We start from the raw sequence: 22979 nt of genomic DNA on the forward strand, positions 1-22979 counted from the left end.
AGTGAACACTGACACAAAGTATTCATTTAGAATCCTACCTACATCCTCCGGCTCCACACACAAATTGGCACTGTGGTCCTTCATGGGTCCTTCTCTTTCCTTAGTTATCCTTTTACCCTTAATGTATTTGTGAAGAACTTTGAAGATTTTCCCTTATTTTACCTGCCAGTATACTTTCATAGAACATAGAACGATACAGCGCAGTACAGGCCCTTCGGCCCACGATGTTGCACCGAAACAAAAGCCATCGAACCTACACTATGCCATTATCATCCATATGTTTATCCAATAAACTTTTAAATGCCCTCAATGTTGGCGAGTTCACTACTGTTGCAGGTAGGGCATTCCACGGCCTCACTACTCTTTGCGTAAAGAACCTACCTCTGACCTCTGTCCTATATCTATTACCCCTCAGTTTAAAGCTGTGTCCCCTCGTGCCAGCCATTTCCATCCGCGGGAGAAGGCTCTCACTGTCCACCCTATCCAACCCCCTGATCATTTTGTATGCCTCTATTAAGTCTCCTCTTAACCACCTTCTCTCCAACGAAAACAACCTCAAGTCCATCAGCCTTTCCTCATAAGATTTTCCCTCCATACCAGGCAACACCCTGGTAAATCTCCTCTGCACCCGCTCCAAAGCCTCCACGTCCTTCCTATAATGCGGTGACCAGAACTGTACGCAATACTCCAAATGCGGCCGTACCAGAGTTCTGTATAGCTGCAACATGACCTCCCGACTCCGGAACTCAATCCCTCTACAAATAAAGGCCAACACTCCATAGGCCTTCTTCACAACCCTATCAACCTGGGTGGCAACTTTCAGGGATCTATGTACATGGACACCTAGATCCCTCTGCTCATCCACACTTCCAAGAACTTTACCATGAGCCAAATATTCCGCATTCCTGTTATTCCTTCCAAAGTGAATCACCTCACACTTCTCTACATTAAACTCCATTTGCCACCTCTCAGCCCAGCTCTGCAGCTTATCTATATCCCTCTGTAACCTGCCACATCCTTCCACACTGTCGACAACACCACCGACTTTGGTGTCGTCTTCAAATTTACTCACCCACCCTTATGCGCCTTCCTCTAGGTCATTGATAAAAATGACAAACAGCAACGGCCCCAGAACAGATCCTTGTGGTACGTCACTTGTAACTGAACTCCATTCTGAACATTTCCCATCAACCACCACCCTCTGTCTTCTTTCAGCTAGCCAATTCCTGATCCACATCTCTAAATCACCCTCAATCCCCAGCCTCCGTATTTTCTGCAATAGCCTACCGTGGGGAACCTTATCAAACGCTTTACTGAAATCCATATACACCACATCAACTGCTCTACCCTCGTCTACCTGTTCAGTCACCTTCTCAAAGAACTCTATAAGGTTTGTGAGGCATGACCTACCCTTCACAAAGCCATGCTGACTATCCCTGATCATATTATTCCTATCTAGATGATTATAAATCTTGTCTCTTATAATCCCCTCCAAGACTTTACCCACTACAGACGTGAGGCTCACCGGTCTATAGTTGCCGGGGTTGTCTCTGCTCCCCTTTTTGAACAAAGGGACCACATTTGCTGTCCTCCAGTCCTCTGGCACTATTCCTGTAGCCAATGATGACATAAAAATCAAAGCCAAAGGTCCAGCAATCTCTTCCCTGGCCTCCCAGAGAATCCTAGGATAAATCCCATCAGGCCCCGGGGACTTATCTATTTTCAGCCTGTCCAGAATTGCCAACACCTCTTCCCTACGTACCTCAATGACATCTGTTCTATTAGCCTGGGGCTCAGCATTCTCCTCCACAACATTATCTTTTTCCTGAGTGAATACTGACGAAAAATATTCATTTAGTATCTCGCCTATCTCTTCAGACTCCACACACAACTTCCCATCCCTGTCCTTGACTGGTCCTACTCTTTCCCTAGTCATTCGCTTATTCCTGACATACCTATAGAAAGCTTTTGGGTTTTCCTTGATCCTACCTGCCAAATACTTCTCATGTCCCCTCCTTGTTCGTCTTAGCTCTCTCTTTAGATCCTTCCTCGCTACCTTGTAACTATCCATCGCCCCTACTGAAACTTCACACCTCATCTTCACATAGGCCTCCTTCTTCCTCTTAACAGGAGATTCCACTTCTTTGGTAAACCACGGTTCCCTCGCTCTACGCCTTCCTCCCTGCCTGACTGGTACATACTTATCAAGAACACGCAGTAGCTGATCCTTGAACAAGCTCCACTTATCCAGTGTGTCCAACACCTGCAGCCAACTTCTCCACCCTACCCCCCCCCCAAGTCACGTCTAATGGCATCATAATTGCCCTTCCCCCAGCTATAACTCTTGCCCTGCGGTGTATACTTATCCCTTCCCATCATTAACGTAAACGTCACCGAATTGTGGTCACTGTCCCCAAAGTGCTCTGCTACCTCCAAATCCAACACCTGGCCTGGTTGATTACCCATAACCAAATCCAACGTGGCCTCGCCTCTTGTTGGCCTGTCAACATATTGTGTCAGGAAACCCTCCTGCACACACTGTACAAAAAACGACCCATCTAATGTACTCGAACTATATCTCTTCCAGTCAATATTTGGAAAGTTAAAGTCTCCCATAATAACTACCCTGTTACTTTCGCTCTTCTCCAGGATCATCCTCGCCATCCTTTCCTCTACATCCCTCGAACTATTTGGAGGCCTATAGAAAACTCCCAACAGGGTGACCTCTCCTGTTTCTAACCTCAGCCCATACTACCTCGGAAGATGAGTCCCCATCTAGCATCCTCTCCGCCACCGTAATACTGCTCTTGACTAGCAGCGCCACACCTCCCCCTCTTTTGCCGCCTCCTCTGAGCTTACTAAAACACCTAACCCCGGAACCTGCAACATCCATTCCTGTCCCTGCTCTATCCATGTCTCCGAAATGGCCACAACATCGAAGACCCAGGTACCAACCCATGCTGCCAGTTCCCCTACCTTATTTCGTATACTCCTGGCATTGAAGTAGACACACTTCAAACCACCTCCCTGAACACTGGCCCCCTCCTGCGACGTCAAATCTGTGCTCCTGACCTCTATACTCTCATTCTCCCTTACCCTAAAACTACAATCCAGGTTCCCATGCCCCTGCTGCATTAGTTTAAACCCCCCCAAAGAGCACTAACAAATCTCCCCCCCAGGATATTTGTGCCCCTCAGGTTCAGATGTAGACCATCCTGTCTGTAGAGGTCCCACCTTCCCCAGAAAGAGCCCCAGTTATCCAGAAATCTGAATCCCTCCCGCCTGCACCATCCCTGTAGACTTTCATGTCTCTTTTGCTCTCCTATTTTCCTTTTTAAGTCCCTCTTGCACATTTTATACTCCTAGGGCTGCTGCTCTATGAACCTCTGTATCTGCCATAAACTTCCCTTTTTCACCTTAGCCAATGCTGAATATCCCTCGTTATCCAGTGTTCACTGGATTTGTTGGTCTCAGCGTTTTTCTTGATTGGAACATGTACTTTCCCTATTTCCTCCTTGAATGCATCCCACTGTTCTGTCTCAGTTTTACCTCAAAAGTGTCTGCTCCTTGTCCAGTCTGGCAAAATCATATCTGATCTTATTAAAATCAGCCTTCCCTCAGTTTAGAACTTTGATTTCAGGCCCATGCTTGTCCTTTTTCATAACAATCTTGAAATAACAGAGTTATGATTCCCGTCTGCAGGGGCGGCACGGAGGTTAGCACTGCTGCCTCACAGCGCCGAGGACCCGGGTTAGATCCGGGTCACTGTCTGTGTGGATTTTTCACATTCTCTCTGTCTGTGTGGGTCTCATCTCTACAACCCAAATATGTGCAACCCAAAAATGATTGCTATCTGCAAAATGCTCCCCCACTGATTCCACTGATCTGGCTTCATTACCTAAAATTAAGTCCAGGACCTCTTTTAGAGACCTCTTTCTCTTTTTGCCTTTTTCTCACTTCCTCTATCCATTTCCAAGTAACTTTCCTCTTTTTTTGATATTTTTTAGTAACTTTTCTTCATTCCTTCATTACCTTTCTGTTTGCTCATTCTCATGTGGCCATGAGGAGAAACAGCAGTGTTCACACAAGGGATGGCGAAGTCGGGACCATTGACTCTCATTCTATGGGGTTAAACTTTAGTGTGATTTGCAGATCCTAGCCAATTAAGAGTAACCACTCTGTGGCTATATTCCATAATATTTTAAATTGAAAATTTTAGATCTATGACTCTTGTGACGAAAGATTTCACAGCAAAATATCAGTCTTTTCCACTTTATATCCACTTTCTCTAATCTTCATTATTTGCAGTATTCTGCATGGTCAATTGTAGTCTCTAAATTTCAACCTGAGCAAATTGATTATATTTAAAGAAATTTGTACAGGAGCAGACACTCACTTGGACCTTGTGATATCAATAAGTTCATACAACTGGCATCCTTTATTCTTTAATATGCTCTCTAACCAACATGAAAACTTGGCACGAAAGGATTGTCTTCAACCTTTTTTATTTTGTGAATAATAGATTCAAACATTCCAGTGTTTCACACAGGTATTGGTACCAACCTCTGTACCTATGGTTGGAAAGCATATTGGACCAAGGAAGGACCATTCTAGTCAGAGGAGTCGTGATAATGATGAAAACAGTGGCCCTACTACAACGGTTTTCGTTGGCAACATATCGGAGAAAGCTTCTGATATGCTAATCAGGCAGTTACTTGCAGTAAGTTTGTATTTTGCAATTCAGTAATGTGCAGAGCACAGTTCATACAAACGATTTTTCTTCTTTACAATCTTCTCCATGATGAGGTGGTGGCTCATGCTGCTTTAAGACAGTTGGTGTTGGCAGTCACCTACCCCAAGTGGTCGTTCTTTATTTGAGTCTAGATGTTTATTCTTGGTGGGCTATTTAACCATAGTTATCTGACAGTGGCATCTGATCCTTTTCCTTTCCTCACACCCACACACCCCATGCCCAAGCCCCATCATCCAATCCCATTCTCAATTTGAAGTACAGGTCAAGCAGTTACACGTGTTAAACTATTAGATGTGCACCTCAGAACCAGAATGCTAAAACACAAATTATAATGCCTGTTTTGCATTCTATAGATTAGAAGAGAATACTCTGAATTTACTGTGATGAATACTTGGTCTTTGATTATTGGCAGGTAACACCTCATGTTTCGACATAGCAAAATGCTGAATATAAATGGTTTAAGATAAATTAGATCAATATTTACAGGTGCAGATCTTGTTGTATTTTCATGTATGCAAGTACACTTTCCAATTAAATTGTGCAAGTATGAACAAACAAAACAACAGGTAGGCCATTCAGCCCCTCAAGCCATCCACCATTCAAAAGGATCATGGCTGAGTTCCACATTTCCATTACCCCAAAGAACATTAGATTCTTTGGCAAGAGAATCAATCAATCTACCTGTGCCTTCCAAAAAATTAGTGATGCCACTTTCACTCCCTTCTGAGGCAGAGTTCAAAGTTGCACAAATCTCAAGAGAAGAAAATTCTCCTCTTTGTCCTATAAGGGTGACCCACAAATTTTAAATCTGTGTCCCTTCGTGCAGGACTCAACTACAAGAGGAACATCATTTCCGCATCTACCTTGTCAGTACCATTAGGATCCTGTATACTGAAATAAAGTCACCCTTTATTCTTCTAAACTCTAATGGAAACGAGTCCAGCCTTTCCAAATTATCCTCATAAGACAACCGTTCGTTTCAGCAGTTAGTCAAATAAACCACCTCTGAAACGCCCCCTAACTCATTTACATCTTTCCTTAAATAAGGAGATCATAACAGCGCACAATGCTTGAGATGCGGTCCCACCAATGCCCTGTATCACTGAAGCATAACGTCCTTCCCTTTATGTTAAATTCCTTTCGTAATAAAAGATAGCATTCCATAAGGCTTCTTGATTTCATGCTGCATCTGCATTATAACATTTTGTGATTCATGCACAAACACATCTAGATCCTCCGACTTGACATCCTGCAGTCTCCATTTAAGTAATACCCTGCTTTTTTAATTCGTCCTGCCAAAGTGAGCAACTTTACATGTTCACACAATATACTCAATAAGATTGTTGCCACATAACCTATTTACATCCATCTGCAAACTCCGTATGTCTTCACAGTATGCTTTCCTACCTATCCATGCTGTCTGCAAATTTAGCTACCATACCGTTGATCCCTTCATCTCAGTCATTGATGTAAGTTGTAAAATAGTTGTAAATTGAGACCTCAGCACAGTTGCCGACGGGGCTCCACTTGTTACGTCCTGCCAATCAGGCAAAGATCCATTTACACATATTATATTTGCTGCCAGCCAAGACTAATACGTTAAGCCCCTACATTACATAATGAGCTTTAGTTTTTTGCAATAATATTTTTGTAACTCCTTAGCTTTCTGGAAATCCGGTACAGTACGTCTACAGACTCCTCTCTATCTACAACACATGTTACACCTTCAAAAAGCTCAAGTAAATTGGTTAACCATGATTCTTCCAATGGTTGTTTCAAATTTATTTTTTTAAAGATACTATAATCCTCTCCAATTTGCAGAAATGTGGCTTGGTTCTAAGCTGGAAGAGAGTACAAGGGGCTTCAGGAAAGTTGCAAGGTATGTATGGTTTCTACATCTAATTCTGAGTTGTAGATAATGGGCTATAATTCAGCAATTGATATGTTAATTTTGTCCGCTCATAAGTGTGTTCTTATACTTACCACTGGCATCTATTAATCGAGTACCTGGGTTTCTGAAGCGCTTAATCATAGTTTGTTCCAAAATACCATGTCGTGCATGGTAAGACACGGTGCCTCTCACAGGCAGCTTCCTGTGCATTGTTTCTCTTTTTTCTGCTAAGGTAATAAATGAGCGGCAGGGTAGCACAGTGGTTAGCACTGTTGCTTCACAGCGCTGGGGTCCGAGGTTCGATTCCCAGCTTGGGTCACTGACTGTGCGGAGTCTGCACGTCTCGCCGTGTCTATGTGGGTTTCCTCCCACAGTCCAAAGACGTGCAGGTTAGGTGGATTGGCAATGCTAAATTGCCCTTCGTGTCCGAAAAAGGTTAGGAAGGGGTTATTGGGTTACGGGGATAGGGTGGAAGTGAGGGCTTAAGTGGGTTGGTGCAGACTCGATGGGCCGAACGGCCTCCTTCTGCACTATGTTCCATGTTTACTATGTTCTATGGTGCTTTTCACAGAAGAGTGGAGAGATTTTCTGGTGACCAATGCTGCTTCCTCAACTAATGCCAATAAAAACAAGTTGGTCCAGATTTTCTTGGCAAAATAATGGCAAAATAACGGTGAGGCTAATAGGGCTAACTGTGCTTTATGTACAGACAGGTACAGTAACTTCAGACAAGGAGCTGATGCACGGTTAATCTTAAATGCCCAAAGGTTGGAACACTCCATGGTTAGCTTTGCAAAGCATTGTAGAATCATCGAATGATGCACAGGAAGAAACCATTTGACCCATTGTTCTTTGGTAGATTAATTAATCCACTCCCCAGCTCTTTCCTCATAGCTGTGTAAATGTTATACATTAAAGTGTTTATCCAATTTCCTCTTGCATGTTACTATTGAAATTGTTGCAATTGCCCTTTAAGGCAGTATATTCTAGATCGCGATGACCTCCTGTGTCTTCCTTTTGCTTGTTTTTTTTGTCAATCACCTTCAATCTGCATATTCCTTTGCCACTGGAAATATCATCTTGTTTACTCTAATCAAAACGTTTTCTGATTTTGAACACCTCCAATAAGTCTCATGGTAACCGTATTTGCTTTAAGGGCCACAACGCCAGTCTGTCTGGATAGCTCTTTTATCCCAGGTTTTGTCCCAATAACATCTCTTCTGCATCCACCTTCAAAGATGTGTGTGCATGCACCCCATCATTTCTCATTTTCTCTTGCAACCCCCATCATTTAATTAATTTTTGCCGCCTCATTTCCGTACCAAAATATGTTACTTCCCACTTTCCTTTGTTAAATTCCATCGGTAATCAATCTGCCCAATTGATTCACCTGTTTCTGTCCTCCACAAGTGCTCTGTCATTAGCAAGGTTTGAAATTATACCCTGAATACCCAAGTCCTGATCACAAGTATATATCATAACAGCGGTCCTAACACCCTGGGATTACAAGTCTGGAAAAACAATAGTTCACTGCTATCGTCTGCTTTCTATTTCTTGGCCAATTTTCCATTTGTCCTGCAGCTGTTTCTTTAACTTTGTAATGAATCTTATCAGAACAACAGAGAACATAGAACATACAGTGCAGAAGGAGGACATTCAGCCCATCAAGTCTGCACCGACCCACTTAAGCCCTGACTTCCACCCTTTCCCCGTAACCCAATAACCCCCTCCTAAACTTTTTAGACACTAAGGGCAATTTAGCATGGCCAATCCACCTAATGTGCATGTCTTTAAACTGTGGGAGGAAATCCGAGCACCCGGAGGAAACCCATGCAGACACCCATGGAGAACGTGCAGACTCCGCACAGATGGTGACCCAGCGGGGAATCGAACCTGGGACCCTGGTTCTGTGAAGCCACAGTGCTAGCCACTTGCGCTACCGTGCAGCCACTTGCGCTGCCCTGCTGCCACTTGCGCTGCCCTGCTGCCACTTCAGGCCCATGCTTGTCCTTTTTCATAACAATCTTGAAATAACAGAGTTATGATTCCTGTCTGCAGGGGCGGCACGGAGACACAGTGGTTAGCACTGCTGCCTCACAGCGCCGAGGACCCGGGTTAGATCCCGGGCCACTGTCTGTGTGGATTTTTCACATTCTGCTGCCACTTGCGCTACCGTGCTGCCACTTGCGCTACCGTGCTGCCACTTGCGCTACCGTGCTGCCACTTGCGCTACCGTGCTGCCACTTGGGCTACCGTGCTGCCACTTGGGCTACCGTGCTGCCACTTGGGCTACCGTGCTGCCACTTGGGCTACCGTGCTGCCACTTGGGCTACCGTGCTGCCGTTGTCAAGAATCTTCTGTTGTCCTGATGCGTACAAGATTGAAAGCTTGGACAGCATGGCACTTTTGTTTTACCGTAATTGTGAACATTTTCCTGTCTCATTTTAACCTTCTTATTTTAGTCATCCTGGGAACTCTGGCTTTGAATGCCATTTCTTTCCCCTCATAGAAGTTTACTTATTCTGTACCTGGTCCATCATCTTTTGAATGTTCAGATAGTGTCTTGCTCACCAATCTTTTATTGCAGTCCACCTAGGCCAGATCCACTTTTCAACTGAGTGAAGTTAGCGCTTCTTCAGTTAAGTATTTTTATGCTTGTTTGTACCTTGTCCTTTTCCATAACCGTTCTAAACCCAATGCTATTGTGAATCTTCAAAACACTTCCACTGAAACCATTTGTTCCACTTTATTCCTAGAACTAGATTATGCAAACATCTTTCTTCATTGGATTGAAACAAACTGAGCAACATTTCAGAAATTCCTCTTCCTTTAGCCTGTTACTAGCTCAGCCGAGATTAGGATAATTGAAGTGCTTTGTTATCACAACTCTAATCTTTGGACTTGCCTAGAAAGTGATTTTTTTTTTTTTGGGGGGGTGGGGAAGATAAAAAGTAACCTGTTTGTTGAGAAGTGTTTGGAACTTCCTAAGGCGATGCTGTGCAAAATGCAAGTTCCTCATAATTAGTTCAACTGGCAGTGACTTGGAGCAGGTGCTCTTATTTCAAGGCAGGAAATTATTAATGCGAAGGGCAAAAACGTTCAGTAGATTTTAAACAGCTATTCAAGGGCACAAAGAAAAAGATAAAGTCAAACAGACATATCGAGTTTTATTAATGATTGTAAATGGTACCTAAAATGTGCTGATTGTGGGAATTAATCATACATTTTCAAAAAAATCTTTTAATTGACATTGTCAAAGTTATATATGTTTGTTTTCATTTATTGTACAGTCACAAATGTTCCTTGGGTTTCTCGATTACAGTCCGTCGTCGTCTGGCTCAGCATACAATCCTCCCTATCACTCCCTTCCCCCCTTTTTCACTGCTGCTCCCCATTTTTTTCTTGCTGGGTTTTGCTACCTCACCTTGCTCCCTCGCTTTCCTCTTTCTATCTTGTCCTGGCTATTTCCCACTGGCTACTGGCTATTTATTTGTGTTGGTCACAAACAGGTCTCTGAACAGTCCGGTGAATGGCTCCCATGCTTTGTGGAAGCCCTTTCCGATCCACTGATGGTGAATTTGATTTTCTCCATTTGGAGGAATTCTGATCGTCCGAATGAGCCAGTCTGCAGCTTTAGGTGGTGCTGCTGATCGCCAACCAAGCAGGATTCTACGGCGGGCGATCAAGGAGGCAAAGACAAGGGCGTCCGCCCTCCTGCCCATCAAGAGATCTGGCTGGTCTGATGCCCCGAAGACCGCCACTTTCGGGCATGGCTCCACCCTCATTCCCACCACTTTGGACATTGCCTCGAAGAAGGCTGTCCAGTACCCAGCAAGTCTGGGGCAAAAACAGAACATGTGGGTGTGGTTGGCCGGGCCTCATTGGCACCGTTCACATCTATCCTCCACCTCTGGGAAGAACCTGCTCATTCGGGTTCTGGTCAAGTGGGCTCTATGTACGACTTTTAGCTGCATTAGCCTCGCGCATGTGGAGGTAGAGTTAACTCTGTGCAGTGCTTCGCTCCAGAATCCCCAACCTATTTCGAACCCCAAGACTTCATCCCATTGTTCCTTGTCATGTTCAATTCGGTGTCGACCCTCTCTAGCAATTGTTCGTATATGTCACTACAGTTCCCTCTGCCTAGGATGTCGGCATCCAGTAGCTGTTCTAATAGTGCCTGTCATGGTGGTCGCGGGTATGTCCTTGTCTCCTTCCGTAGGAAGTTTTTAAGCTGCAGTATCCGAGTTCGTTGCCATTAATCTCTGCGTCAGTTCTTCCAGTGTTGTGACCCTACCGTCAATGTATCGGCCCCTGACCGAAAGTGACGTCGGTGAGTGCTGGTGTGAATCGGTGGTTATTGCAGATGAGGGCTTTTTCGGATATTTTGGTCACTCCGAATTGCTGCTGCAGTTGGTTCCACGTCTGGAGGGTGGCTATCATCACTGGGCTGCTGGAGTGTTTGTTGGGAGGGGATGGAAGTGCTGCCGTGACGAAGGGCCAGGCGGAGGTCCACTTGCAGGAGGCCTCCTCCACACGCACCCACTCGGCCTCTGGCAACTTTATCCATCTCATCACTCTTTCTGCTGTCGCTGTCCAGTGATAGAATTGTAGGTTTGGGAGGGCTATCCCTCCCCTGGATTTTTGTTTTCTGTAGGACCTTCTTTGTGATCCAAGCATTGGATTATACATTGCCCACTTTACATTTTTGTAAAATCTACTTTTTCAACAATGTCTGGTGGATACCTAAAGCAGATAAATGAATAGGTGTTGAAATCATTACAGTTTTAGCAATTTTTAAATCTAAATGTTAAATGTAGTTTAATCAAGCCTTTTTTGTTTTGGTAGCATTTGGTTTTTGTGAGTATAAAGAACCCGAATCTACGCTACGTGCTTTAAGATTGTTGCATGAGCTTCAAGTGGGAGACAAGAAACTACTTGTGAAAGTAGACGCGAAGACCAAAGCCCAGCTGGATGAATGGAAGGCCAAAAAGAAAGGAGTCAATGGAGTATGTTACAATTCTGTAATCGCCTGAGTGCTTTTATATTCGCAACCTTAAAAGCCTATCCACATTGCATGTAAAATGTAACCACTTACTTGCAGTTCTCAATTAATGTTTGCTCATTTGAAGTATACCAGGCCTTGTTATTGAAGAGTCCTTAATCTGAATTGGGTAGCCATTAAAAATTAGGGTAAATATTACTCGTAACAGCAGATTTATTATTTGCCCAATAAGTTTGGAAGATGAAAATGTTTTAATTATTGAGCATTATTTTTAAAGTGAAATCATGCGGGTTGGGCGGGGGAGGGGGTTCAATCAAACAAAGAAAAGTACAGCACAGGAAAAGGCACTTCAGCCATCCAAGCCTGTGTCGACCATGCTGCCCGTCTAAACTAAAATCTTCTGCACTTCCGGGGTCAGTATCCCTCTATTCCCATCCTATTCATGTATTTGTCAAGATGCCCCTTAAATGTCACTCGTCCCTGCTTCCACCACCACCTCCGGCAACGAGTTCCAGGCACCCACTACCCGATGTGTAAAAAAAAATGCCTCGTACATCTCCTCTAATCCTTGCCCCTTGCACCTTAAACCTATGTCCCCTAGTAATTGACCCCTCTACCCTGGGAAAAAGTCTCTGACTATCCATTCTGTCTATGTCCCTCATAATTTTGTAGACCTCTATCACGTCACTCCTCAACCTCTGTCGTTCCAGTGAGAACAAACCGAGTTTATTCAACCTCTCCTCATAGCTAATGCCCTCCATACCAGGGAACATCCTGGTAAATCTCTTCTGCACCCTCTCTAAAGCCTCCACATCCTTCTGGTACTGTGGCGACCAGAATTGAACACTATACTCCAAGTGTGGCCTAACTAAGGTTCTATACAGCTGCAACATGACTTGCCAATTCTTATACTCAATGCCTTGGCCAATGAAGGCAAGCATGCTGTATGCCTTCTTGACTAGCTTCTCCACCTGTGTTGCCCCATTCAGTAACCTGTGGACCTGTACACCTAGATCTCTTTGACTGTCAATACTCTTGAGGGTTCTACCATTCACAGTATATTCCCTACCTGCATTAGACCTTCCAAAATGCATTACCTCACATTTGTCCGGATTAAACTCCATCTGCCATCTCTCCGCCCAAGTCTTCAAATGGTCTAAATCCTGCTGTATCCTCTGACAGTCCTCATCACTATCCGCAATTCCACCAACCTTTGTGCTGTCTGCAAACTTACTTATCAGACCAGTTACATTTTCCTCCAAATCATTTATATATGCTACGAACAGCAAAGGTCCCAACACGGATTCCTGCGGAACACCAGCACGGTAACATTGTGGATAGCACAATAGCTTCACAGCTCCAGGGTCCCAGGTTCGATTCCGACTTGGGTCACTGTCTGTGCGGAGTCTGCACATCCTCCCTGTGTGTGCGTGGATTTCCTCCGGGTGCTCCGGTTTCCTCCCACAGTCCAAAGATGTGCAGGTTAGGTGGATTGGCCATGATAAATTGCCCTTTGTGTCCAGAATTGCCCTTAGTGTTGGGTGGGGTTACTGGGTTATGGGGGTAGGGTGGAGGTGTTGACCTTGGGTGGGGTGCTCTTCCCAAGAGCCGGTACAGACTCGATGGGCCGAATGGCCTCCTTCTGCACTGTAAATTCTATGACCACTAGTCACAGCCCTCCAATCAGAAAAGCACCCTTCCATTGCTACTCTCTGCCTTCTATGACCTAGCCAGTTCTGTATCCATCTTGCCAGCTCACCCCTGATCCCGTGTGACTTCACCTTTTGTACCAATCTGCCATGAGGGACCGTGTCAAAGGACTTACTGAAGTCCATATAGACAACATCCGCTGCCCTACCTGCATCAATCGTCTTTGTGACCTCTTCGAAAAACTCATCAAGTTAGTGAGACACGACCTCCCCTTCACAAAACCGTGCTGTCTCTCGCTAATACGTCCATTTGCTTCCAAATGGGAGTAGATCCTGTCTCGAAGAATTCTCTCCAGTAATTTCCCTACCAGTGACGTAAGACTCACCGGCCTGTAGTTCCCTGGATTATCCCTGCTACCCTTCTTAAACAAAGGAACAACATTGGCTATTCTCCAGTCCTCCGGGACATCACCCGAAGACAGTGAATATCCAAAGATTTCTGTCAAGGCCTCGGCAATTTCCTCTCTCGCCTCCTTCAGTATTCTGGGGTAGATCCCATCAGGCCCTGGGGACTTATCTACCTTAATATTTTTCAAGACGCCCAACACCTCTTCTTTTGGGATCTCAATGTGACCCAGGCTATCTACACACCTTTCTCCAGACTCACCATCCACCAATTCCTTCTCTTTGGTGAATACTGATGCAAAGTATTCATTTAGTACCTCGCCCATTTCCTCTGGCTCCACACATAGATTCCCTTGCCTGTCCTTCAGTGGGCCAACCCTTTCCCTGGCTACCCTCGTGCTTTTTATGTACATGTAAAAAGCCGTGGGATTTTCCTTAACCCTATTTGCCAATGACTTTTTGTGACCCCTTTTAGCCCTCCTGACTCCTTGCTTAAGTTCCTTCCTACTTTCCTTATGTTCCACACAGGCTTCGTCTGTTCCCAGCCTGCTAACCCTGACAAATGCCTCCTTTTTCTTTTTGACGAGGCCTACAATATCTCTCGTTATCTAAGGTTCCTGAAATTTGCCGTATTATCCTTCCGCACAGGAATCCCTTCATCGTATTTGTATTTATGTTCAAGAAACTTAATCTCTGTTAATTTTAACAGACTTCCGCGTGGGGTGGGGTGGAAGAATATTGCCCAGCCAAATGTAGACTTGAGGCTCCTGAGAGGGCTTATGCAGCTATAAATTATAGTCCTGATTCTGTTGAGTACTGTCCCAGTGATAGTGGTATGACAGCACTTTGAAGGGACAAATTTAATTTACTACTCTGTACCAGTTTATATGTACAGATTTCAGATATCATGCTCATGCTGTGATGATTTTTGTTTGTTGAGCAACCTACTTTTCCTATGTCTTTAAGACTCTCAGCTTACCAGTGGACTCTTTATAAAGTGTCAGACAATGTCAATTTAGCCCAGTGCCTATCGGATTGTATTTTACAAAAGGAGTTCAAAATATGACCACGGAAGAAAATTGTCTGGCAGCAAAAATATTGAAAGGAAGAAATTGAATTCTGTAATATATTGCACAAGCTTCCCATTTGAATTGATGGATCTTGACAAATCTCAATTCAAAGTCTCCCAATTTTCAAATCCAGAGATGCAGCTTACGTTGCTTATGGCTAATTTAAAAAAAAAGGCAAGTCCTGCCTCTTGCTGGAAATACTGAATATAAACGAATCACGAGAAAGAGAAGTTTGTTTTAACTAGAAACTATTCAACTGCAATCTGTATGGTTTTATGAGCAATCCTTAATATTGGTTATAATTTTGATTCTTGTTGCATCCTGAAGGATACAAAGACAGAAGATGCATCAGATGACGTTGTAGATGAGGAAACCAAGAGAAGAGATCAGATTGTGAAGGGAGCAATTGAGGGGCTAATAAGAGAGTACTCCAGTGAATTAAATGCACCATCTCAAGATCAAGATGCACATCCTAGAAAGAAGAAAAAGGAAAAGAAAGAGGAGGTATTTATTTGTATTATTACTGAAAATGTACGGCACCGAAGGAGGCAATTCAGCTCATCTGTCTGCTGGCCAAGAAGGAGCTATTTTTGGAAACCCCATCTCCTAACCCTTGCTCTTGAATCCCTGTCTTGAATCTTATGGAGTTAAGTGCATATCCATGTGCATTTTAAATGTGATGTGGAGATGCCAGCGTTGGACTGGGGTAAGCACAGTAAGAAGTCTTACAAAAGCAGGTTAAAGTCCAGCAGGTTTGTTTCGAATCACTAGCTTTCGGAGCACAGCTCCTTCCTGAAGTGAATGAAGAGGTGTGTTCCAGAAACCTGTATGTAGACAAAGTCAATGATGCAGTACGATACTTTGAATGCAAGTCTTTGTAGGCAATTAAGTCTTTACAGGTCCAGACGGAGCAACTGGAGAGAGGGATAATCACAGGTGTGAATTGTCTCAAGCCAGGACAGTTGGTGGGATTTCACAAGCCCAGGCCAGATGGTGGGGGGTGAATGTCACCCGAGGCTGGAATTGAACCCAGGTCCCTGGTCTGTCATCTTCTTTGTCTTTGTCTACCTCTCTGCCTTTTTGAACATGATCAACTGTTCGCTTAACATTGACCTGCCTCCTAACCAGGTCAAAGGGATCAGGTCCAACTAAAAACAGTGAAAAAAGTTGCTTAAGCTGTGCAAAATGCTGCTGCACAATCTACGATCTTCTCAGCTGCCTTCACCATAGATAAGGTGGATACAACCCTGAATGCACCAAGAATGGGAAGTTTACCAGGATCTACCCAGAATTTCTTGGGATTCAGACCCCACATGGTATCGCTCTCCTCCAACAACCTTGACACTGGAATAATCCTGGATGTCTGGCACCATCCCATTATCATTACCATCCTAATGCTTGTAAAACTACCTCGGGATCCTTTATCACAGCTACTGACCTCCTGACAATTATTTGCTTCTCTCCTTTATCACAGCCTCTGATCTGTGCTCTGCTCCTGGCACGTGTGTTTGAAATGGTCATGTTGGTGCTGAGGGGACAATTTCATGTTTTTCATTTAGCTTCATCATGTAATCTATTAATGTAGATGCTGTTTTAAAGCCTCTTGCCTAAAATTTGGATGCAGGGTCACATTGCTTTCATGTCCCTCATTGTCCAGTTATAAAAACATGCTGGAAGAGGCTCAAACTTGCATGTTCCATCAGTGAGGAAGGAGTGATGGAGAACAGGAAAAGCAAGAGAATAAATGCCTGATGAACTAATTGTATAATGATTTGGAAATTGATATGCAAGAATGCACCGAGTTAGTTGAGTGTTGAATGCATTTCCCATTACATTAAAGACACAAAATGTTTGAATTTTTGACCAGTTGAATTTCCAATCATAATTTACACTTGTGTATCATTTGTGAATTGGTTACAGTCCCTGTCAATCAGAAGAGTGAAACGTTCAGAATAAGGAACTTGAAAAAAACAACTTTCATATGTTTCAACAAAATAAGGGTGGGAGCAGGAAATTCAGTTAATGCCAGGAATGCTGAAAGGCTGAAACTACTGGAAATGTGTGAAATATATGTTAAAAGTATGTAGGCCCCTTCAGATCATAAAATGTTAAAGGGCTGGTTTAGCACAGGGCTAAATCGCTGGTTTTGAAAGCAGACCAAGACAGGCCAGCAGCACAGTTCAATTCCCGTACCAGCCTCCCCGAACAGGCGCTGGAATGAGGCGACAAGGGGCTTTTCACAGTAACTTCATGAGAAGCCTACTTTGTGACAAGCAATTTTCATTTCATTTCATGTATTAAAATTTAACAAGCCACTTATTTAATGCCAGGGCTGTCTCAGCTACTAAGCTGGCTGTTCAACTCTTGTCAACCATGTGTTTGCAGTTTAATCACAGCAAATCAATGACCTCTAGTTGTTCTACTTTTAAAAGCCGCAGGAGGTAAATGTTATGACGGATAGATCAAAAAATGAAAATGTTTAAGTCAAGTAAAACTAGTCCAAAATAAGGGGTAAAGTGATGTAACATTGATAAACCTTTTTGGAAATTGATCATCAGATCTGAAGTTCCGAGGGACTTCCATGGAGGTTGCACATTTGATAGCTCCTGCCTGTAACGGACTTTTGGACCATTTCCCCCCGTTTTTTTCCGTTTTTTATGGGATAAAGCAGTGAAGAGTGAGACAGTAAGGGGAAATCCCCCTCCGGTGGATGGAGAATTGGACCAGAAGTGGCCGTGTGAGACGACAAAAGTCCTACAAGGGAGATGCAAGCAGAGCTGGTAACACGGGACAGCATGGCGAAGGGCAAGGGCTGCGGGGAGATGGCACAGTGGTCGATGGAGCTGCTGGTGAAGTTTTTTGAGGATTGCTTCGCGAAGCTGAAGAAGGACACGCTGGAACCGATTTAAGGCTTCGATTGATAGTGGTTCAGAATCAGGAAACCCATGGGAGAGCGATCCAGGAGGTCGAACAAAAGTTGTCCGAGCACAAGGAATATATAAAAGTGCTGGAAAGCAAGGTTGGGATGATGAACGACCGCCAGAAAAGTATGCAGGAGAAGCTGGAGGACCTGGAGAACAGGTCCGGGAGGCAGAATCTCAGAATTATTGGCCTCCCTGAAGGCAGTGAGGGATCGGATGTGAGGGCCTATGTGATGGACATGTTGGAGAAGTTGATGGGGGCTGGGGCGTTTCCTCAGCCCCTGGAATTGGACGGAACGCACAGATCCCTCGTGAGGAAGCCCAGAGTGAACGAACCGCCGAGAGACATGGTGGTACGTTTTCTCCGTTTCATGGACAAGGAACGCGTTTTGCGGTGGGCTAAGAAAGAACGGAGCAGCAAATGGGAGAACTGAGAGTTGCGCATTTATCAGGACCTGGGAGCGGATTTGGCCAAGAGGCAGGTTCACTCAGCAACTTGAACCAACCCGTGAGAGTGACCTGCCTCGCTGCCGCCAACCAAGTAAGTCTCAAGTCAGCGCTCGCTACGAGATAGGCGCTCGTAGCTACCAGTCCATACCAGCTTTTGAATCCTGCAGACTCAGGACCTGAACGAAAGGCCATTTGTTCCCCTGACCTGGTGGGCCAGTCCAAAGCGAGGTATAGGCCTTTTAGTGATAGGAATAGCCTAGAAAGTGGAGTTTATGCATGAGTAGTGATTTACTGTGTATAATAAATGTGTTTTGATTTGAATCTTACTAATTGGTGTGTTGAGTTATTGATCATTACTTGAACTTGAACCTCGTGGCGGTATCATAAAGATACCTGGCGACTCTAGAGCAAAGGTTAAACAAACAGAGCAAATTACAAGTTAAGAGCCAACCAAAAGTTAGCAACACTCCCCAGCCCCTCCAGCAAGAAGAAACAACATCCCTGCATCCAGGCTGCCCAGCCCTGTCAGAATTTTCTACGTTTCTGAGATCCCCTCTTCTTCTAAATTCCAGTGGATACAGGCCCAGTCGACCCAATCTCTCGTACAACAGTCCTGCCATCCCAGGGAACAGTCTAGTGCTAAACTCCCTCTATGGCAATATATCCATTATTAGATCAGGAGACCAAAACAACACACAACATTCCAATTGTAGTCCCACCAAGGCCCTGTCCAGCTGCAGTGAGACGTACTTTGTTCCTTTACTCAAGTCCTCTTTCCCTGAAGGCCAACATACGATTTGCCTTTCTAACTACTTGCTGTATCTGCATGTTTGCTTTCAGTAATTGTGCAGAAGGACACCCAGGTCACTTTGTATGCCAACATTTCCCAATCTAGCTGGCGTAGTGGCACAGTGTTCAGCCCTGCTGCCTGGGGGCGCTGAGGACCCAGGTTAGATCTCGGCCTTGGGTCACTGTCCGTGTGGAGTTTGCACGTTCTCCCCGTGTCTGCGTGGGTTTCACCCCCACAACCCAAAGATGTGCATGGTAGGAGGATTGGCCACGCTAAGACTTAATTAGAAAAAAATAATTCGGTAATCTAAATTTATAAATAAATATTTCCCAATCTATCACCATTTAAATAAGAACAAGAGCAGAAGAAGTAGGAGTAGGCAATTGAGCCCCTCGAGCCCGCTCTGCCATTCAACACGATATTGACTGATCGCTTCTCGGCCTTAGCTCCACTTCCTGTTCTCCATAACTCTTCAACCCATTACTAATTAAAATTCTGTCTATCTCAAATTTTCTCACAGTCCCTGCATCCACTGTACTCCAGGATACTGAATTCCACAGAGTCACGTCCCTTTTTTCATGGGATAATATTTTACGGTTCTGTTTCTCCATCCAAGGTGGATAACTTGGCACTCATCCACATTATACTGCCATGTATTTGTTTACTCACTCAACTTGTCTAAATCACCTTGAGCCTCTTAACGTCCTCCTCATAATTCATATTAGCATCTCTCTGTATCAAAATTCTTAAACATGCATTTTACATTGACACTTCAAGGAATCTTTTGGATGAGGCATCAAACCAAGTTCTTGACTGTAGTAGGAACATACGACTTGGGAATAGGAGTACGCCCTTCGAGCTGTTCCGTCACTCAAAATTATCAAGGCTGGTCTGGTTATAGTTCAGCTCCACTTTTCTGTGTACATTCCATAACCGTTGACTCCCTTGTCCAACAAAAAAATTATCTAACTCCGCCTTGGGTAGATTTAAGGACCCACTACTTTCTGGAGAGGGGAATTCCATAGACTACCAACCCCCTTGAGAGAAAATAAATTTAGTCACTGCTGTCTTAAAAGGTAGATCTCTTATTCTTGAACTATGTCCTTGAGTTTTAGTCTCCCCCACAAGAGAAAACATTTCCTGGACATCCACCCTATCAAGTCCCCTTACGATCTTGCATGTTTCAATAAGATAACACTCATTCTTATAAAATCCAATGGGTGTAGGCCCAACCTCTTCAACTTCTCTTCAGAAGGTTAAGTCCTTCATCCCAGGAATGAGTCAAATAAACCGTCTCTGAACTGCTTTTAAAGCAGTTAGATCTTCTTTCAAGTAAGGAGATGAAAACTGTTCACTACTCCAGATGTGTTCTTAGCAAGGCCCTGTACAGCTGCAATAGCTTTCCCTACTTTTATATTCCATTCTTGCAATCATAGAATCCCTACAGCAGCACCCTACCTAGACTCACTTCCCCACCCTGTCTCTAACTCCATAACTCTACCTAACCTGCACATCTTGAGACACTAAGGGGCAATTTAGCATGACCAAACCACTTAACCTGCCTCCTTCTGATATTGAGCCTCTCAAATCTTCTCTTAGCTGCCTTCTCTCCAAAGGGAACAGTCCTAACCTCTCCAGCCTATGTTCATAACTCAAATTTCTGATCATAGAATCACCATAGAATCTCTACAGAGGAAGGCCATTTAGCCCATTGAGTCTGCATTCCACCTAAGGCCCACTCCCCTGCCATCTCCCTGCAATCCCACCGAATATGCCCATCTTGAGACACTAAGGGGCAATTTAGCATGGCCAATCTACCTAATCTGCAAATATTTGGGCTATGGGTGGAAACGGGAGCACCCGGTGAAAATCCGTGCAGACATGGGGAGAATGTGCTAACTCCACACACAGTCACGCTAGGCCAGAATTGTACCTGGGTCCTGTTGCGTTATGTAATTTGGAATAACACAAGCTGCCACTTGATGCAGTTTTGAGTAAAAGATGCTCCAACTTTGAAGTGAGCAGTTTTGAGTAAAAGATGCTCCAGACTTTGAGGTGAGTTCAGTGTGTTTTGTTGAACTATTAGCACAGTTCTCAATGAGTTCGACTCTGCTAATCTAAATGTAGTAACTCAGTCTAACTGAACCAGCCTTGCTTTAAGCCACGTGCTGGGGTGTGATGCTGAGGATATCCTCTGTCTCACTCTAGATGTTGGTCTGTGGAAAGAGGCGGGGTGTGAGGAGCTCATCCCATTTTTCGTGAGATTGCCTGCCGGGGATAGCACGGCAGAGATTGCCTGCCGGGGATAGCGCGGCCAGATCGGTGGCATGGGCATCATTGCCCTGCTTTTGACGGTCTCTGAGCTGCTGCATCTTCTGCAGCACCGGGAGGTGATCCAGGTTGGGCAGGTGTATAGCTGGAAGCGTCGTCCGCAGGTCCCTGTTCATGAGTTGAGCCGACGACATACCAGTGGACAATGGAGTCGCCCTGTACGCGAGCAGTGCAAGGTGTATGTGCGGACTGGAGGTGACATGCTGGAAATTGTATGACCTGGCAAACATGGACCATTCTCGACTGGTAAAGCACGGGCCATTGTCGCTCATGATGGTGATTGGGATGTCATGCCTTGAGAACATCTCCTTATAGGCTTTGATGATGGTCTGAGTGGTGAGGTCCGGGAGCTTAAGCACCTCAGGATAATGCGAGAAATAGTCGATGATCAATGCGTAGTTGCGACCATTCGCATGAAAGAGGTCGATGTCAACCTTGGACCACGGAGAGGTCACTATGTCATGCTGTTGGAGCGTCTCCTTGCTCTGCGCTGTCTGGAACCGCTGACAGGTAGCACAGTTCAGGACCATGTTCGTGATGTCCTGGCTGATGCCGGGCCAGGAGACAGCTTGCCGGGTTCTGCGTCTGCACTTCTCGACGCCCAGGTGTCCCTCATGAATCTGGCGCAGCACCAAGCTCTGGAGACTGAGCGGAATGACAATCCTGTCCAGCTTGAAGAGGATACCATCAATCACCGTCGGGTCATCCTTCACATTGTAAAATTGTGGGCTCTGCTCTTTCTCCCAGCCATTGGTGAGGTTGTGAATGACACGCTGCAAGAGGGGATCTTTGACTGTCTCATCGCGGATGAGAACTACCTTCTCATCTGTCGCTGGGAGAGTGTTAGCACACAGCTGCACCTGCGATTCGATGTGCTGGATGATCTCCAGCGGCTCACTGGGCGAGGTGACGAAGCGGGACAATGCATCAGCGATGATGAGCTACTTGCCAGGTGTGTCCACCCAAGTTGAAGTCATACCTCCTAAGTTTAAGCAGGATTCTGTGCAACCGAGGCATCATGTCGTTCAGGTCCTTGTGGATGATGTGGCCTATGATCCGGCCTATGATCCGTCTCAACAGTGAATGTCGGCAGGCCGTAAACATAATCATGAAATTTGAGGATGCCGGTGAGAAGACCCAAGCACTCTTTCTCAATCTGAGCATATCTGGTTTCAGTGGCCGTCGTCGCTCTTGATGCGTAGACTACTGGTGCCCAGGATGATGTGTCATCTCGTTGAAGCAACACCGCACCGATGTCATCCTGACTCGCATCTGTGGATATCTTTGTCTCCCGGTCCGGGTCGAAGAATGCCAGGACTGGTGCAGCGGTGAGCTTGGCTTTCAGCTCCAGCCACTCTGTCTGGTGTGCCGCCTTCCACTGAAAGGCAGTTGACTTTTTCAGCAGGTTGCTTTGGACCGTGGTGTGTGTGGCCATGTTTGGAATGAACTTGCCCAGAAAATTGACCATACCCAAGAAGCGCAGCACCGCCTTTTTGTCCTCTGGGACCTTCATCGCCTTGATGGCCTTGATTTTGTCTGTGTCCGGAGGCACCATGCTGTGAGATCTGGTCATCTAGGAACTTGAGCGTCGATGTGCCAAAACAACATTTGGACCTGTTTAACTTTAGGCCGTTGGCATGTACTCGGCGGAATACCTTCTGGAGACGGGACACATGTTCTTCAGGGGTCGTGGACCATATGATGATGTCGTCCACAT

General features: G+C 45.0%; 1 protein-coding gene across 7 annotated transcripts in view; it reads left to right on the forward strand.

Moving 5' to 3' along the window:
• The window catches only part of LOC140398947 (RNA-binding protein 25-like), a 227116-nt gene that overhangs the window by 102065 nt on the left and 102072 nt on the right, over positions 1 to 22979 (forward strand). For 6 of the 7 annotated variants that reach the window (XM_072487996.1, XM_072487972.1, XM_072487945.1 and 3 more), the window contains 4 exons: positions 4538 to 4720; positions 6575 to 6632; positions 11490 to 11650; positions 15098 to 15274. In XM_072487996.1, the coding sequence (XP_072344097.1) occupies positions 4538 to 4720; positions 6575 to 6632; positions 11490 to 11650; positions 15098 to 15274 (579 nt within the window). The remainder of the gene's footprint in view (positions 1 to 4537; positions 4721 to 6574; positions 6633 to 11489; positions 11651 to 15097; positions 15275 to 22979) is intronic. The other variant, XM_072487955.1, reaches the window with a different exon arrangement.

This window comes from Scyliorhinus torazame, chromosome 2 (genome assembly GCF_047496885.1).
Source record: "Scyliorhinus torazame isolate Kashiwa2021f chromosome 2, sScyTor2.1, whole genome shotgun sequence".
Classification (NCBI taxonomy): Eukaryota; Metazoa; Chordata; class Chondrichthyes; order Carcharhiniformes; family Scyliorhinidae; genus Scyliorhinus; species Scyliorhinus torazame.